The 17,910-nt window shown below is 40.1% G+C and overlaps 1 protein-coding gene, 2 long non-coding RNA genes and 1 pseudogene across 15 annotated transcripts in view; 2 read left to right on the forward strand and 2 right to left on the reverse strand.

Moving 5' to 3' along the window:
- Nucleotides 1-17,910, forward strand: part of LOC146462223 (uncharacterized) — a 52,970-nt gene that overhangs the window by 17,390 nt on the left and 17,670 nt on the right. Inside the window, exon 3 of one of the 12 annotated variants that reach the window (XR_014857204.1) lies at nucleotides 1,077-1,357. The exons of the other annotated variants lie outside the window; for them this stretch is intronic. This is a non-coding gene — a long non-coding RNA (uncharacterized LOC146462223). Of the gene's footprint in view, nucleotides 1-1,076; nucleotides 1,358-17,910 lie in introns of those variants that run through there. 12 annotated transcript variants of the gene reach the window in all.
- Nucleotides 7,462-9,848, forward strand: LOC146462225 (uncharacterized). The gene is made up of 3 exons (XM_085085713.1): nucleotides 7,462-7,922; nucleotides 8,605-8,646; nucleotides 9,416-9,848. The coding sequence occupies exons 1-3, from the start codon at nucleotides 7,462-7,464 to the stop codon at nucleotides 9,837-9,839; spliced, it is 927 nt and encodes a 308-aa protein (XP_084941839.1). The 3' UTR covers nucleotides 9,840-9,848.
- On the reverse strand, nucleotides 10,376-14,252 carry LOC146462226 (uncharacterized; annotated as a pseudogene). The gene is made up of 9 exons (XR_014857205.1): nucleotides 13,891-14,252; nucleotides 13,536-13,788; nucleotides 13,025-13,296; nucleotides 12,461-12,744; nucleotides 11,891-12,098; nucleotides 11,502-11,756; nucleotides 11,081-11,270; nucleotides 10,820-10,968; nucleotides 10,376-10,566 (listed from the first exon to the last, which is right to left on the reverse strand). The product of XR_014857205.1 is annotated as an uncharacterized LOC146462226 (transcript).
- Nucleotides 14,887-16,462, reverse strand: LOC146462227 (uncharacterized). The gene is made up of 2 exons (XR_014857206.1): nucleotides 15,914-16,462; nucleotides 14,887-15,834 (listed from the first exon to the last, which is right to left on the reverse strand). It is a non-coding gene; the product is annotated as an uncharacterized LOC146462227 (long non-coding RNA).

Below are 17,910 nucleotides of genomic sequence, written 5' to 3' on the forward strand. Positions count from 1 at the left end.
AGTAATTTTCCACATATTCAACAGCATAATACTGCTCTGGTGGGATTGGGTGCAGCTTTCTTTCATACAATTCCAACAGCATGAGTTTCCTGAAATTTGAGATGCTGGCATCACTGATCATCTCACAATGACCAACCAAGCACTTTGAATACAAACAAGTGAACACTCCACAGTTATAGTCATTGGTCTGTCCTTTTTTGTTGACTATGAGCTTCAACTGATCCAAGTTTATACTGCTGTTGACCTTCTTGAGAAGGACACACATCTTAGAAATAGCATCAAGACTTGTTTGTTTAATATGGTTACTTGGCATACTGTCCAAGACAACAACAGATTTCTCTTTGGGCAGAAAATCCAGTGCTCAGACTCTGAGGTATTGCATGGCACAAGGACTACATCCTGAAGCAGAAGTGGATTGCTACCTTTCAGCAAGCAATGCACTGGCAGCAAACCAACTGTTCTCTCAAACAACTCCCATGGCAAGGTTTCAACTGTTGTTAGCAGCACAATACACTTGAATAAGCCTCAGGTATTCAACAATAATAAAGTTGTATAACCATTTCTCTCAGCTTTTCTTCCTCCTGCCAAGGAAACCATTGAGATCATCAGTTTGTATGATACCACCTTCTTCAAAGCTGATCCAGCCATCAGAAACTGCATTTATTCGACAGTCTAAATGATATGGAAGGCTGAACGAAGTGCATCCTTTGAATAGTGATAGGAGCTTGTTAGGAAGGCCCTGCCGAGCTTGGATATCTTTCTCCTCTGGCATCTCTTCCTCATCACTCGAACTTTTATTTGGGTGGCTGGCTCTTTCTTTCATATCTGGACCACCTGAACCTTTATTTCTAGTCAAACCATCTTCTTCACTTGAGCCACCCTCTTCACCATGACTTTCACTGTCTTCCTCACTGCTCACTTGAAAGTTCTTTGTACGTGTAATGGCTGTTTCTTGGAGCATTGCTGAAACAGTCTCCTTCCTCTACACTGGAATCGTCTTTATCAGCACTGCTGGTACTGTTGCTTCCTTCGCTTAGAAAAGATGAATTCTGATCATCACTATCGCTTCTTTTCAGGTCTTCATTTTCTGAATGAGGAAACTGGACACCCAGTTCAATCCAGGTATTCTGGTAAGAGTATGTGCGTCAGCGAATAAGACCATTCCTGAGTGGTTCTAAGCTGTGAAATGTGGCAATACCTGAGATTACTGGTGGAACAGAGAACAATTTCTTTAATCCAAGTAAGTCTGCAGTAGCTCCTAATTCTTCAGATCCAACAAAGGTCACCACAACAGATTTGCTCAACTTATTTGCAACACCTGTAAATGAGCATGCATCTTTGACTGCTTCCACCTTTCTTGTGGATACAACATTCCAAACCATGCGCTTCACAGTTCCCCAGATACCATCGACAGCCCCTTTCCCATGTGATGTAGCAAAGTAGTTCCACTGGATGTCATGACCTTGATCTTGAAGTATATGGAGCAAATGGGCAATGTACCTCTTCTTGAACTGTGAGCTTGGTCCATCTGAAAATATCCAAACTCGAATTATGTTTGGGTTATTTTCCCTTCACAAGGTCGTTGACAACTTTGTACATAAACATGGCAACAGATGTTTTGTGGTGCTTCAAATCAACTGAAACAATGACATGAGATTCACAGACTTTATAATAATAATAATAATAATAATAATAATAATAATAATAATAATAATAATAATAATAATAATCAACTTTATTTATAGAGGGTAGCGCACAACAGTGATCACTGAAAGACTAGTGGCCTTCATATAAATATATACAGAATAAAAGTAGGCGTGTTAAAAATTAAAATAAAATATTCACAAATAAGCAATGACAATAAAAACTAAAGATATGAGACACTAAAATGTTAAAAGCAACACCTTGGATCAAGTCTAGCAAGTAAGACAAGAAAATTAAAAATAAGACGATAAAATGGTCCAATTCATCATAACTTTGTCCAAATTGCAACAGTGAACAAGGTACTTGGTCTTGGCTCCAATGTGCAGACTGAACTTCCCCCTGGTACTTGCAGTTGTAATTTTCCCAAAATCAACCTGCACCACTGCTTCTTCTTCTGTCAGATGTTCCAACTTGTCTTTGAAAAATCTTGCCTGTTGTTGCTTTATAAACACATGTTCCAAGAAAGGTGGCAGCTGAACTTCTAGACCTTCCAGTGCATCATCAACAGTACCCTCCTTTAGAACTTTCTGAATTTTCTTTACCCATTTCATGCTTTTTCCTCTCTTTGCCTGCAACATTTGTTTGATATGTTCCCACTGATACCTTGTTGCATGCTCATCAAAGTTAACTGCACTCTTTATTTCTTGCAACCAGCTGGAGCATTTTGCACACTTTTTACATTTTCTAATAATTTAGCAAATACTATGACCTCTAATTCTATGGTATTTGTGGTACGTTGATTTACCATGCAGTTCACCTCACACCATTAGGAGGTTTTTTTTATCAGTATTGAAGTCTTTATCACCCAGCACCTTAATGGTAATGACTTTGCATCATTATAGATATTTACTGCAACCTCTGATGGATGCTTTCTTTTTCGTGATTTTTTTTTAGATTCAACAATGATTGGGTATATTCTTTATTTCGCAATGATTCACTATGGTGAGCCATTGGGATTCTAGTAGTTTATGATTGTGGAGCTCCACTTTGTAAATTTAACCCAGTTTTCTGCGTAACATTTTGATGGAATGCTTCTGTTGTACCTTAACCCCTGCTGAACACTTGACGATTTGTATTGGCTATGACTATTGTATGGAAATTGAGGATTTTTCCAAAGGGTTATCATCTGCTTAATGATGCTTAATGAAAAACGCATCACAATGCCCTCAGCATCTAAAATGTCTGGTATTTGTATTGTAGACAATATCTTTGCTCACTGGATAGTGTGGAGTATGTACATGTAGAGTTCTGGCAAGAATTGGTCACAAGGTTTGTTTAACACAGACAACATTGTCAACTCTTCCAGTTCTAAGAGAAACTACTGCTCATGTGCACCAGAACTAGATTAGGAGTTGTCAGATTCTGTTCTGTATGTCGTTCACCTTGGTGGGGCTGAATTCAAACAGGTTATCAAGGTATCAGCAAACCATGGTTGTTTTGGCATAAATTCTATGGACCATATGTATATTTTAAAGCTTAACAATATTCTAAGAAACCACACAACACTTTACAGAAACTTCTGTCATCTTTAGTGTAAATTACAAAAGACAGACGTTGAATATATAGTGTAAACCAAAATGCTAATTAACTATAAGCACAAAGGAAACACGACAATGTAAAATATTACAGAGAAAGTTTTAAATTAACATGATAAAGTTGATGATTAAGTGTAGGTTTTTCCCATTGAATATGAATGGCTTCTTTTATCTTAAGTAAAAGAAGCTGGCCTGACCTGGATGTCTTTGTGCAGCTGTCAAGGCACTTCCACACAGATCACCTTGGCTTGACTATGGAACAAAACAATCTGGTCAGTTCTTCCCATGCTTCCTGTAGGCTCCAAAAAGCTCCTGGGGCATAAGATATTGAATTGACCTCTTGAGATTTAATTTCACTGTAGACATTCTACCTACAGAAGTACTTCCAGAACTTGTACTGGAATGATCCTGATAAGACAAGATGACTGCACTGTTGAGGCTATGTCACTCGAACTAGTGCTTGGAACATGTACAGCTTCTGGAATATCTGGCAATGACAACTTAAGGATGCAAAACAGGACATGTAGATGGAGGCATGTTTTCTTGTTCTTTATCTGCTTGCTGTTGCTGGTTTTTCTGTTGGTTGTGCTGTTGGAACATAACCATGGCCATCTTGCTGCCTTTGGAATGGCAATACCTAGTGGGGTTTACTGTCGATGGCGCAGTAAAAACCGCATAGCGATGCTCTGAAATCTAAACCCTGTGCCTAAAATCTTGTGGTGGGTTTATGCTCAACAAAAAATCCCTTGAAGAACTGTCACATTTATACATTAAAATATCTTCATGTGTCATTTTCTTGGCTGAGGATGGGTCAGAAAATGACATCATTGCCTCTGTATGAGTACATGAAGAGCTGGTGCTACTTGCCACGCGGCCTGCTTTGTTCTCCTTACATTTCTTGTGATGGCAAACTACATCAGTTTTTGTTTTAACAACAGTCGTTCTGTTGTCACTAGATTAGAACTCAGCTTAACAGAATATATCTCCAGATCATTGCTTTTAACTATTATAACACAGCCATCTGGTGACTCTAGTCAAGGCTTCTTTCACTTTGGTACATATGAGCCACCAATTTTATTTAAAGCCACATTCCTTGCAGTTCTTTGGTTTCCAAGCATTGGAATATACAAAAGAACAACAAGGGCATTGTCCACGACCCTGAGATGTCCAGGTTGGAGTTTAACTCTAGAGGTAAGTAGTTAAGAAAAATGTTAATGAAAAAAAGTAATGATTAACAGTAACAAAAAAAGGGGAAACCAATACTTATTTATCGAGCGATTCCATTGGTTTATTGTGTAATTACAAGTAGGTACGGGAAGTGCCTTGGAAACCAATGAGGAGGCCGCTTTGGAAGAGTGCCGGACTGAAGCGCTTTTAATTATTACTAATAATAATCAGAGATTAGGCGTTCGACCATTTAGGAAAAGGAAATAACATCAACTGCCAGATATTTTTCACATGTAAATCGCATTTGATTTACAGACCAGGAGGTCTGGCCAGTTCTGGCAAATGGAAAACACTCTAAGACATACACACCTGATTAATGTTTTATCAATGTATAACTTTTCTCTTGATTTATTCAGCGCAAGGCAGCGTTGGTTTCTTGTAGTGAAACAGGTAAACAACAATAGGCCAAACTTATTCATGTGTCTTCGCAGTCGCACACTCTTCGTGAAGGCGTCGATAAATCTCACCCGCAAGGTTTCTTTCTAACTGAAACAATGCAACTTACCTAAGCAAGCACACCAAATGCGATGCAAGAACGTGAAACTTGACTCCCGCTAGAAATGGAGGAAATGAACACTGACAAGCTTTCGCAAGATTCCTAATGCCAGCAACTCTTACTTCAGACGTAAGCAATGCAACTTACCTGATAGCAGCCCACACAGCAAGAAAGCACAGTCCAGGATTCGACAAGCAAGCACACCAAACGCGAAGAGAAGGTAAAACTCGACAAGCAAGCACACCAACACTTGAGTGAAAAGTGAAAAGACGTGAAAGTCGACTCCCACTAGAAACGCAGCACATGGTTGATGGGAATGACGTGATTCGCACCTGAATAATTTTTTTTTGGGGGGGGGGGGGGAATTTAATTAAACATGTTTTGTTGGTGTGAGTGGGGCTTTATTTACAAATACTCAGTTTCGTCTTCTATGAAAAGAAAAACATGACCAATCTTTGGTATACTCCTTTATATGGGGATTGGAACAAACCGAACTGCCATCATATATTTACTTGGGAATTGCAACCAAAAGAACTGCAGTCACACATTTACATACCTTTATTATCCTTTGGAACCATTGACAATGAGACAATCTCACAAAGTTCTCGCCTTCTTTGACTCCTCCTCTTGTTTATGCCAAAGGATGGACACAGTGCAATAAGAATGGCATACATGCCTTGTGCTGTCTAGTTGGAAAGTGTGGCTGAGCTTGAGGTTGCGTGGTTGCAGTTGCCTGTGTTGCCACATTGGTGCTAAATTCCCTGCTTCAAATTTCAGTTGGCTATTGCGTGGTGGTTTCCACGGTCTCTAACTGCAGAGATGTTATCAGTTTGACGTCAATGACTTCTTTGCCAGTTGTGTCTTCTGGAAAGGCCGTGTTAACATCTGTGTTGCGATTTGGAGGGTCGACTTGTGATTCAGGCTTCTGATGCATTTGGTCAACATGGAGTGTCCATCATAGAGCTCCGACAAGATTTTCATAAGACTTGGGACCAGTCTGCTCTGTAAGGGTTCCCTTCAAGCCATTTTGGTTCTCCTTGGAAGTTTTGCACTACAACTTGTTTCACAAGTGTGGACTCTCCTTTTTTGCTTCATTTATCATGCATGGTTTTCTGATCGCTCTACCTGTTGAAAACCTTTCAACCGAGGTCCAAGCGCATAAAATCTAACCTTTTCCGTAATCAATGATTCAGAAATGACTGAGCTGGCGTTTGGTCTGTCATTCTATTTGGCATTGTTCTATAACTGAAGAGAAATCAAGCTAAACCTTGCTTCAAGCTACCCATTTACAGAATTCTGAATTATTGCTATCTATAGGGTGTCAGTTTTGAGCCTTAAAAGCGGAGGGTATCGATTTCATTCCCCTTAAATAGGGTCACTCAAGACCACTTACAGCACACACGTTATACATTATATGCAAAATTGACAATGGTACCCCCTGAGAGCAAACTATGCAAAAAATAATTAAAAACGTTAAGCTTATGTTGAAACAATGGTTACAGACAAAACGTATGAAGTCAAAAAATTACAGGGTAAGAAAATTAGGTAGAAATTAACCAACAAACAAAACAAACCAAATAACTTGTAGCCTATTAGCTTGGCTCCACATATCAAACTAAATTACAACAAATTAACATATTTATGTCTAATATTTCGTGGACTTAGTAACTTACCCCGCTCTTTCATAGTCAACTTAAGTTCAGCAATGTCTGCCATGCTGAACCAGGGAGCTTTGTTTGTAGCTTGAAGAACAAGCACTCTGTCTGGAACATTCATGTGTATTTCTGGAGACAGAAGTTCGGACAAGCCCTTCGTGGACCCCTTTGACGCTCCTCCGAGCTTTGGCCGTCTTTCCCGCCAAAAGAGAAGTCCTTTGCATGACCGGCAAATCTAATGTGACAGAGTTCAGTAGGGTTATAGTTGGTACAGATCGTGGCAAATCAATAAGGCCGTTTGGTGGAATGCTACCCTGGGTACCAGAGGTTTTTTCCTCACGTGTGACAAGGACCTTTGTTCTGGTACAGATTGCCTTGATTTGCCGTGCTAGATGGACCTTGACCTTGTTTCTGATCTGTCAATCAAACTGGCGGTTTCCTACGGTGATCATATGCACAAGCAAATGAAAACCGCAACTCCTTCATGTGCGATTCAATAAGTGCATTCAACAGGCAAATAACTAAAAAAATGGCTTTCTTTGGGTAACTCGTATATCCCATCATATCGGGTGCAGGGCATATGCCAGGTAGTAACTGGAACAGTGATTTTCCATAGCCAGTCGGCAAGACTGCCAATGCCCTCTCTTTGTTCCGCACTTATTTCCTCTACACTATCGAATGTTCCAATGACTTCAGCTATTGCCATATCTAAATCTTCCCTTTGTACAGCGATTTGATATTTCCAATTCTCTTTTCAAGTAAAAAGTGAAAAACGTTTGTGTCATTTGCTTGGATTGTTTGGAATCGATCTTTGTCACCGTCAAACCAGCCACGTCCCGATCACATGCCTATTGTGATTGTTATCCAATCAGAGGGTTTGAAACATTCAAAGTCTCCAAGGAACCAATCATCAAAACATCCAGATTCTGGATGTTTGGGTATAAGCAGGGTTGTAAATGGGTCGGCGCTATCAAAGGGATCGCGCTCTGGCCCAGAGGCTTTTCGTGCTGGTCACTTTGAAGACTTGAGACAGTTAACCGTGCATGAAAAGCCTCTGGCACCAAATTTAGTGGAATGCCTTTCTGATGAAGACAATGAAACCGAATGTGGAAGCAACATAGATGGTACTAGGCATCCTGTTAAACTCCGTGGTAGCATACACCGATTTTGCAGTTTAAAATTCCCTACTAACCACACTTCGTACTTTGGCAGGAAATCTCTTAAATATTTTGTTTTTGGAAAAATCTGTCAGACGGATGCCACAGATTTCTTTCGTGAGGACATACCAATGCTGTCGAGGGTGAAGTAATGTACTTGTAACCCTTGAAAGACTCGAAATGTTGAACCAGAGTAAGGCTCCCATTGACGGTCTGACTGCATCAATGACTTTACTTTGAATGGTTTAGAAATCAAAACTATGATGTTATTCAATTTGAAAGGCATGCCCAATTAGAATATTAGTTAAGAATTAAACTCTGATGCATAGTTAAGAATTAATCTCGGATGCATGTTCCAGGTTGTGCGTTCACTTTGAATCCCATAAGAACAAAAAGTTTGACCATGATAACAACGTAAACAATGTCAAGTCACCTTGGCACGGTACTGGAAACAAATGCATGTGGTGTTACTTGCACATCACACGAAAACATAAATAAACTCTCCACCAGTGCGTATTGCTGTTTAATAGCTGGCCAAGCAAATTTAGTGGCAAGCAAAGTGAAAAATGGTGTTTTGAAGTATGGGGGGCTTGTTCGGTATGAAGTGAAAACAAGATCTCTAGACTGTACATAAATGCAAGGCAGTGTCAACTATTGTCCCCAAGATATCAGACAAGATTCAGTGAGAAGTCAGCGTTTTATTGAACATTATTAACATTTAATCATTCAACAAATTTTATGGCTTTGATTTTTATTAACAAAAAATGGTTGCCTTTTTTCACTTGTGTTGCATTTCATTCAATTACTCGTCCCTCGCAAACTGTTTACAGCAAACCTCCGCGCCGCCGATGTGAGCTAGAAAGCGAGGAATGGTGAGTGCCTAGAGGCCTAACATGCATTTTTCGCCTCCGACATTGGCATTTTATCCGTTAATTTTATCAAGCTTGAACGTGTTTGCAATGATTTTTTCCAACATCTTTAATAAATGTAATTTATCCAACTAACAGTGGGTGTTGAATTTTGTTGGTTACGTGATATGCTTTGCTAATCGCGCAAAGTAATATGTCAACATGAAATATCATAACCTTGGGGTCGTTCAAGTTCTACGGGCAAACGCTAGGACGTATGCCTGAATTTATCCTTGTAATACAATTTGTAAGTCATTTCTCTTAGAAGAGGGAAATGAAATTGACTTGATTGTATTTCGTGTGATGTAAGCAATACATGAGTTCTTGTACAATTGTCACCCACGTTTCTGTTCGGCTTCACAAATTGTGTAATTTAATTTCCTTGCCTTTCACAAAATGCTTTCATTAAAGTATTTCCCAGCTATTGTGCTAACCCTTTTAAGTGGTTGTGTTCTGCTAACATGATCGTCATTTTCAAGCTGGAATAAAAGCATTAGTTTGCTTCTTCAAAAATTCCTTTTGTACTAACTACCCTGTAATGTGATGACTTCCTTTGTTTAGCATACCAAATAAGCGCATAAATGAAATATTAACCTGGTTAACGAAGCCAAAGAATTGTTTCTTTTCTTTCGCTTTTTGTTGGAAGCTGTTTGGCAACCCAGTCTAAAGCTAGGGAAATAGTTCTCACTAGCCCTTCATAATTTTTTAGATAGTGATTATCATTGTTTACAAGGTGCCTGTGTGGGAACTGCCAGCAGATGTGGAGAGAGGGAGAGAACATCTGTTGCAGAGAAATCGATGCTGTGTCACGTAAAAACGTAGAGGCTGTTGAGGTAGAGCAGCTAGAAGAGCCCCCACATTGCATAGTACATCACCCTGGGTTCCATGCGGTCTGCCTTAATTACTGGGTATTGCAGGCTGCATGGCTGCAATATAAGCAGCAATATGGCACCTCGGCCTATGAGGGACCTGACCATAAAAAGCGTAGGCATGTAGCCTACAGGCAGTTAGTTAGGTGGTGTTGGGGAGCTCTAGGAAAGGAAATCAGAGTTCCTTTACCTTCTTGTGCAGTAAACTGTATCAGAGCACATTTCCAAGAGCCAGGAAGGTCAGAAGATGACATGGTCTTTGCAGGATTTCAATATGCAGATGAATAGCCTTGCCTAAAGTCCATATCCTTTTTTCTATGATAATGAAATGAGTGGAATTGGGTGATGTAAAAAATATACATTGTATTTGGAATGGCTGCCAACTGGACAGCTTGAGTTTGCTATGTACGGTATGATTGATTTTGTGACATGTAAATTATTGCACTTACATTCAAAGTAGTTTAGCTAAATGCCTTTCTTTTTTTCAAAACAAACAAGGTGTCACATTGGGATTGATGGGTGTGAGAGTGCGTTTCAGGTTGAAAACGTTTGATTTCAAGGACTGTGTTTGTGTCATTTCTTTCTACAGCATTTAGATATATATAGTTCCAAAATTTTCGCTTGACTTAAAGCCAATTTGAAAACAAAATGCTGGATATATATTATGATAATAAATGGTGAATATTATTAAATGTCTTTTGTGCCTTTGTGATAGATTGTTCGGCCAATCATCAAACCAATCAAATTGTTAATTAGTTCATCACATCTTATCGATATATATTACACATCAAAAGAAATTGACATCTGTTGAAGCCAGTTTTCGTCTAGTTTACAAGACTAGATCGGTTGTATCTGCTGACAAAACTCCTCACTGCTTCTTCACTGTCAGGCCTGTGTGCTGTTGCAGTTAGGGGTGGTGGTGTGTTGATTTGCAGATTACACATGTATTCCTTCAGTGCCTTTGAGTTTTCCTCATAGGAAGCAAACAGTCTTGTAATGGCATTGGAGCAGTACCCTATGAAATGATAGGATCTTTTAGTTATCAACCATTTTGTAGCTTATATGAGGCGATGTCTCATGTATATGTTGTTGTGGTTTGTGGTGGGTTTTCTTTTTACCCATGGTCAAGTTTTTTGTGGCAATTTTATGATGAGAACAATGAAACAATGGGAAAGCACACTTGGCGACTCGATGAAGTACAATATATACAGTGGTCTATTAGATACGATTTTGAAAGTAGAATTCCATATTGGGAACTTCCAGCTTACCATAGGTTGCTTTAGTTTTAATTTCTCAAACTGCATGCCCTCCTTGTTTAGCTTTGGGAAACCGGATTGAGTAGTATGGCCCTCCATCAACTGTCACTGCTTGCATGCTATCCGCATTTTCATTGTAGTGTAGTGCAGAAAGGCACAATCTATTTAAAAATAAAAGCGTGTGTAGAGAATTATATTAAAATATTAAATTTGTTTAAAATTCAAACCAAGATAAGAGTCGACAAATGCGTTGCAGTTGATATAGATTACAACCTTGTGTACATTCCCCAGTACGAGAACGCAGTATGCTTAGGAACAAACTGTATATCCAGGCTATGTTTCGCTTCGAGGGTAGAGGTCTGGTACTTTGGAGATAGTTTAGCTACATCTTTTAGCAGATGAGGCTTGAGTAACAATTCCTCAAGTTTTACAGCAGCGGTAGAGCATGTGAATTGAAACATTACTTATTAATACACCGGAACCATTACTGTTCTCGTTTGTTTATTTCTTTATTTTTGGTTCTTATTTTTTAAGTTTGTTTTCTTGATGTTGTATGGATATACCAGACTAATGTGCACACTACCTTCTACAACATGTGCTGTACTTGTTGTATCTGTTTCTTCAAATGCTGCAGAAAGAACGTGGAAAGATCCTATGTTTATTAATTTTAACAACAGTACTGTAAGTGACATACGAGGCTAAAGCCAAAGTCTATCCCTGGCCTCCCCTTCTAGCTCTCCATGCCCACATTCAGAGTATACATCACTGTTGGGGTTATTGTGAATGTTTTGGACGTGGAGAGGTAGCATTTTCCACTATTCCTGCATCAATTTTCCATTGCCATCTGGAGTTGATGCCGCACACCAGTACATGTGATTCGAGATAGACTGGCGCCACTGACCAACGTCTTCGCATTCTTTCTTTTTGGCAAGCTTGTCAATCTTTTTTACTCAAACCTGTTTGAGTAAAACACGAACTAAAAATGACAACGAGTCGAGGAAAATAGATGCGACTAACATAACATAAGAGTAAGCGTAATACGTGGTAGCAGTGCCTGCATCCCCCCCCCCGATTCCTTTACACGTAAGAGAATTGTTCCTTTACCTTTAGATACATGCCAAATGTCGCAGTAGTGGCAAGTGTCCAGCAAATTTCTTCGAATCCATGCTTCATTTTGTTTATGCCTGTCTGTAATGATTTGGGCAATGTTCGACCCAGCATTGTTGATTAGTCCAACCGCTCGCACCAACCCTTCATGTTCCATCCAGGCGGTATTTCTGGCTTCATTGCTCTACAAAGAATAAAAAAAATGTTGTAGTGGTTTACAGAACCGTAAAAACAGAAAAGTTACTTGGGATGTTGTCGAAATTTGTTGTACTGGTTAAAAAAAATTGTCACAGGGCTGCCGGTAACAATATGAGGGACGATATCAGAAAAATACGGTTGATCTACTTCAAGTACGTGATAACACTTTGGGTCTGTTAGTGGCAAAGTTTTAAAGACAGATGAAATTTACACAATCACAGGCTTTGATAATGGATGCCCACGGAGGGCATATTTGCTCATTATTTTATGGCAGTGCCCACAATAATTGCCTTGGAAGTTCAAAGCAAGAAATAACTCATACCGTTTCCAAGGGGGGACTGTGCTAACCTGGACTAGTTGAGAGTCGTCCACCCTGTTAATCTCCTCTTCAATAAAAGTAAACGAACCAAATTTGGCGCAGTACCCAGGGGAGTCGCATCTGCCATGGCCAGCCAACACCAACCCACGTTCACTTTCACTTAGTCTTTCTAGGAGACTCTGCTGATTTGCTCTCCACTGTTGTATTATGACAGGATTGACATCCGAGCTCGTGTGCCGGTAGAATGTGCGCTCTGAGATGCTGGCAACATTCATGATTTTAAGCATTCTCAAAGTCTTAGCTGCACTCGATCCTGTAAGTAAAGTAAAAGTCAATTTAGACAATCACATGTGAACGAACCCTTGCCAAGTTTCTCTACTAACCACACCCCACTTACAGGTTTGCATCGTTAAGAACTTCACCCCTAAAGGTGTAGCTGTCGTCATCAGATGTTGTAGTTTATTTATCTTTTCTTGTTTATTTGAGGGGTTTTTTTACTTTCATTTCTTACTATTCTGCTGGTTGATTGGGTTGCTTTATCCATATTTCGTTTGGGTAAAGTTTTGTAATTTTCTACAGCTACGCTCACTAACCTGAGAGCAGAATAGAAGACAACAATAACAAGTTTCCCACAGGCATCTTTCCTTTGACAAGTGGTTGGCTGCACCACACATTGGTGTACTTGCAGTTTTCTTCCGTGCACCAGTAGAGAATTTTTACCAATGAACCGATTTCCTTTAGAACTCGCGCCTCAGCAGAACCAGCACAAATGGGGCAAGAGGCAAACAAGCTGAGAAGGTTTGTCTCAAAAACAATAAATTTCCTCTCCTTGTGGGGCTTCACATTTTCTTTACTATCTGACGACCTAAATGTATAAAGATTGTTATTAGCGTACCAGTAACTGAGTTGTTAAAAGAGAAAATGCAATGAGGTAATTTGTCAGAAATTGCACGACCCATAGTTTTGACACTTAACAAAGAGTAATGTATTAGATGCGAGGCTGTTATTTAACGTCAGACAATACAGCCTGCAGGAGCCGCAATTTTAAATTGTTGAAATGTCGAAAGAAAATTTAAACGACGGACACTACAACATTTCTCTTACCTTACAGTTGTTGTGACCTCTTTGTCATCCTCATCTTCCTCTGACTCAAGGGATGGGTTGTAGTCTCCATCATCAACAGCTAAGTCTTCGAAAGGTTCTACATCATTACCTTGAAGGAGTCTATCCTCTGGTGTTTCATCTGGTGCGTTCTCATCCAGATCTTTCTTCAGCAATTTCAAAGGAGCAAGATTCGCAATGTTGCACTGAGAACCATTGTCCACTAGAATCTTTTTCTTTGTGGATATTTGCGTACCTGGGGTGATGAATTGATGACAAAGTCAATTAATACCGGATTAGTTAACAAGATAATATATAAAGTATATCCGGTGCTGTGTAAGTTAGTGTTTATAAATACCTTTACTGCAACAAATTGGGCGTCGGAGTCCTTTCTGGGTGCCTTTGTTTCTTTTGTTTGCCTTTAAACTGGATTCAACACTTGGAGGTGTGGAAGCTTCATCCTCGACCATTACAGGTAGCACTTCCAGGGGGTCATTTTCCATGTTAATGTAGCCTGCACTTTTAGATGGCTTTTCCTGAGTATTAACCATTCGCTTGTCATGCATCCCCTCGAACTCGGCAACGAGCTGTCATCAAAATAGATCGCGATGCATGATTAATAGCAGCCGAAGTGAAGATAAAATCACAAATCAAGAATATTCCATGGCGTATTGAATTGTAGTTGAAGTTTCGCTTAATTATTTGGCTATTTGGAACTCACCCGATGTGCAGTTAACTTGGAAAGGGCCCGGCTGGGTCTTTTCCGTGTCTTGTAGGTTTGCAGATCGTCAGGCTTATTTTTTCATCCAGTTTAGTTTCCATGGGAGGAAGTTTTCTGTTCAGCCGACGGGCATCCTCAAGCTGTTCAGGTGTGGGATTAACCTGAATCGCTGGCACAGCTGTTTTCTTCAGGGGCAGTTTCGAAACAAATCCGGCCAATTTCGCCCCCATTCCCTCAAAGCAGTCTGGAGAAAAATGATTACTGCAAATATGCCCAGAACCTGGCTTCCAGTCATTGTCTCTTTTTCTAAGCACGAACTGAATCCATTGTCTTCGCAGTGGATCATGTCTCGGAAATTGGTGAAGACTAACGTCGTCTGCGTTGGTATTATTACAAAACATTACGGCACAACGCTTGCCAGGCTCTCTTTTTTTCTTTTTGCCCTTTGGAATAGCGGCCAAATTTTTATTTTCCTCATCCATTACGCTGCCTATCCACATGCGCCAAGGTAAGTACAGGTAAATTCTATTGAAATCTGTCTAGCGGGATAAACAACTTCACACCGACATCTCGAATGACATTTACGCATGTATGAAATCTCACTAGTTCATTACACGCAAATTGGTTCACAGAACGTTAGTCAAAATTGTATTTGCTCAATATATTTTTCAGTTTACTTCCTTACACAGAAATTTGAATTTTCTTTTTCCCTTATTGCTGGAGAACATAAGCAGTATTTAAAGGGCTCGATAAGTGATGGGAAAAGATACCGCAAAGGTTGCGCTAGCCGGCCGCTTGAAGTCTGTTCTTCGAAACACAGACAAACCAGTAAAAAATTGATTTCTACTCGTGAATTACAAAACAATAAGGAATAAACTAAACTCGCTTACATTTTAAAGCCTTTTTATTTGCAAACTTCCCAGCTTCCAATATGACACAATATGACACATCATATGCCTTAATAGAATTACAACAAAAGTGACTGATCTCAACAGCGCGATCTGAAGGGATCCTTTCAGTTGACGGACGCAAAGAATGTAACAATATAGTAAATTTTCACAACTTTAGAATCTGTAGTTTAACATTCTTGCATGTTTATTTTATTCCTATTTTATTTAAGACATCTGGCTACTCACGCTGTAACATTGATTTGTTTCGTGAGAGATCGAAGCCTACTTAGTTATCAGAGCTGATTGTTTGTGTCTTACACACCTGTGACGTAAAGAGATTGCGTGACCTTAAAACCAAATGTTTTCAAAATGGCGGCCAAATGAGCGCGGAAAAAAATTCCTATTTAATTTACTTTGGCCGATACAGTTAAACATTTAACGGAGAATGAGTCTTTATGCTAAGAAGAAATCATAGGAATGATAAAAAAATGTACAAATTTTCCCGTCAATTGCCCTTTAACATTATTCTAGGTGTGTATTTAAATTGTCGGAAACGAGACAAATAGAAGTCTGCTTGAATGAATATCGGATGTATCAACCGTTAAGTCCACAAAGATTTCTTCTCTACAATTTGCTTCTAGATTGCACGATCTTCTTTCTTCAATCAACTACAGTGTTCATGAAACCTAACCTATATTATTGTAAGATGATTGACATTTGGTATTACGCCAACGAGAATCAATTAAGAAATACATCTTATCTCGGATTACTTCGTGACTGTCGCTTAAACATTCCGGAAATCCTAAGCTAATTATTTGTAAATCAACGTTGCTATCAACTTGAATGTAATAAAGTGAAAAGATAAAGTATACTATGAAAATATGTAAACACTATTTTCGCACAGTTCCCAACACCCTCCCCTGTTTGTTTTCAAAGAAAAGACACACTGGAATTGTGCGGAAATAAACGATTTCAACTTCCTACAAATTATTCGCAATCAATGTTCTCAACGGGTAGTTCAGTGTTTGAAATTCTACAGTTTTCCTTTGAGGCTTTGTCTAGTCCGTATCTAACGCAATGTTCTTGATCCTGAAGTTTGCAGCCACCGCAGCATCTCTTTGAGGCCTGAATGCTGGGGCTTCTGGATTAAGTGTCACTGATCTCTCCGTCGTTTCTCTGTCGTAGGATAGCTCTAAGGGATAGAGCTGCTGCATCCCTCTCTCGAGAGTTGACTTCCCGGCTCGCAACTTGGCGACTCTTACGATTCCGTCACTTTCTGCAATTAGATCCTCTACAAAAGTCCAGTAAACATTCTATTGTATTGTATGTTATGAACCACTTGAATGGTTCCCATCAATCCCTCTGGGTGGGTCGGTTCTCCTTGGTAGGCTATCCAATCAGTTGTGGCAAATGGATTGAAGTGTTCTTGTTTTCGTCCAATTTGCATTACGCAAACTGTAAAATTTTTGTGTTGAAAATTTCCGTCCTTGAAGTAACAGTGTCGTGCCCTGTGATGGTTTCTTTGAGTTTCATGTGATTGACAGCGTTGCCCCCGCTGGGTCTTTGCCCAGAGGCCAAAATGCGAGGAGGCACCTTAGGATTCCCTGCGTTTATACATATAAGGAATTTCAAAGGAGTAAACGGTGCAGCAAAGCCAAGAGGATCATAAATGGAGGACACGGTCGATAGTATTCCTCTTCTTGTTAGTGGCTTCGAGAGCACGTTGGACTGGCAGGTCATCGTAGTTGAGGTCCAGCGTTTTCACGTCTTTTGAATGCTCTTCTTCCGGAATTGACTCAAGGACACTTCTATGGTTGCTGATAAACTTTGTGAGCCACGCATCTGTTTGTAACTTTCGTTGCTTTCTCCTCAGAAGCTTGCCTTTGGTTAGTATCTTCCCCTTTGGCCACTGTGAAGCCTTCTAGATGAAGCAAAGTAGGGTGAGGCTTGTTACATCTCTTACAAACTCTCTTCTTCCTCCAACTTAATGGGTGGTCATTATCGCCGCAGCAAGTGAAGGAATGTCCTCCTTTCGTTCACTGTTTTCTTCTGGAAGGCTTTGCATTCATCTAAATCGTGTGACCTTTCACGCAAATGGCATCTTTGGCTATTGACGTTTTGGCGGGAAAACCCGGCCCCGTGTGAAGAGGGGGGCTTGGCAGCCGTACTCAGGTTGGTGGCAAAACTGTAGCTTTTCAGTTTGGATGGCAGGAACTTCTTATTGTCCTCTGTGATGCCGCTAGATCGTAGCTTAGTTTTGATGAGCGCGTCTTTGCCATAAACAGATTCGTTTGCCGTTTCAGCTGCATATTCTACAAATTCCACCAAGTCACCAAAGCCTGCAACAGTGTTGTCCTTACCCCTAGTTCTGACTACGGTTTCACGCCACTTGGTTTGCAGATTGGTGGGAAGCTTTAGAACTATGGCTTGCAAGTTTGGTGCGTGATCCAACACTGCCAAGTGTGCGATGGTCTTCATATCTTTATGGCATTTAGTTAAGAAGATCGAGAAACGTTTTAGTACAGGGCTATCGTCATACTTGAGGACTGGCTAACCTAAAAGCTTCTGCAAGTAGGCTGTGGAGACCTTGTACACATTGCCGTACTCCTTTTCAAGTAGACTTTGGGCTGCTTGATGACCTTCGTCAGGCGCAATGTAAAGGCACCCGCTGATCAGTTCCTTGGGTTCGCCTATCAGGTGCTGGTCGAGGTAATAGAGCCTGTCTGCGCTGCTTATTACTTTTGACTGAACGTGGGCGTCAAAGGCC

Source organism: Pavona decussata, unplaced genomic scaffold (assembly GCF_977016875.1).
Source record: "Pavona decussata unplaced genomic scaffold, jaPavDecu1.1 SCAFFOLD_190, whole genome shotgun sequence".
NCBI lineage: Eukaryota > Metazoa > Cnidaria > Anthozoa > Scleractinia > Agariciidae > Pavona > Pavona decussata.

What these genes read in the sequence shown, in the direction of transcription:
- LOC146462225 (XM_085085713.1), top strand. Translation starts at nt 7,462, where the DNA reads ATGCCTATTGTGATTGTTATCCAATCAGAGGGTTTGAAACATTCAAAG. An exon ending in CCAATGCTGTCGAGGGTGAA is followed by an intron (nt 7,923 to 8,604) that starts GTAATGTACTTG and finishes AACTGTTTACAG; the next exon opens with CAAACCTCCGCGCCGCCGAT. An exon ending in GAGCTAGAAAGCGAGGAATG is followed by an intron (nt 8,647 to 9,415) that starts GTGAGTGCCTAG and finishes ATTGTTTACAAG; the next exon opens with GTGCCTGTGTGGGAACTGCC.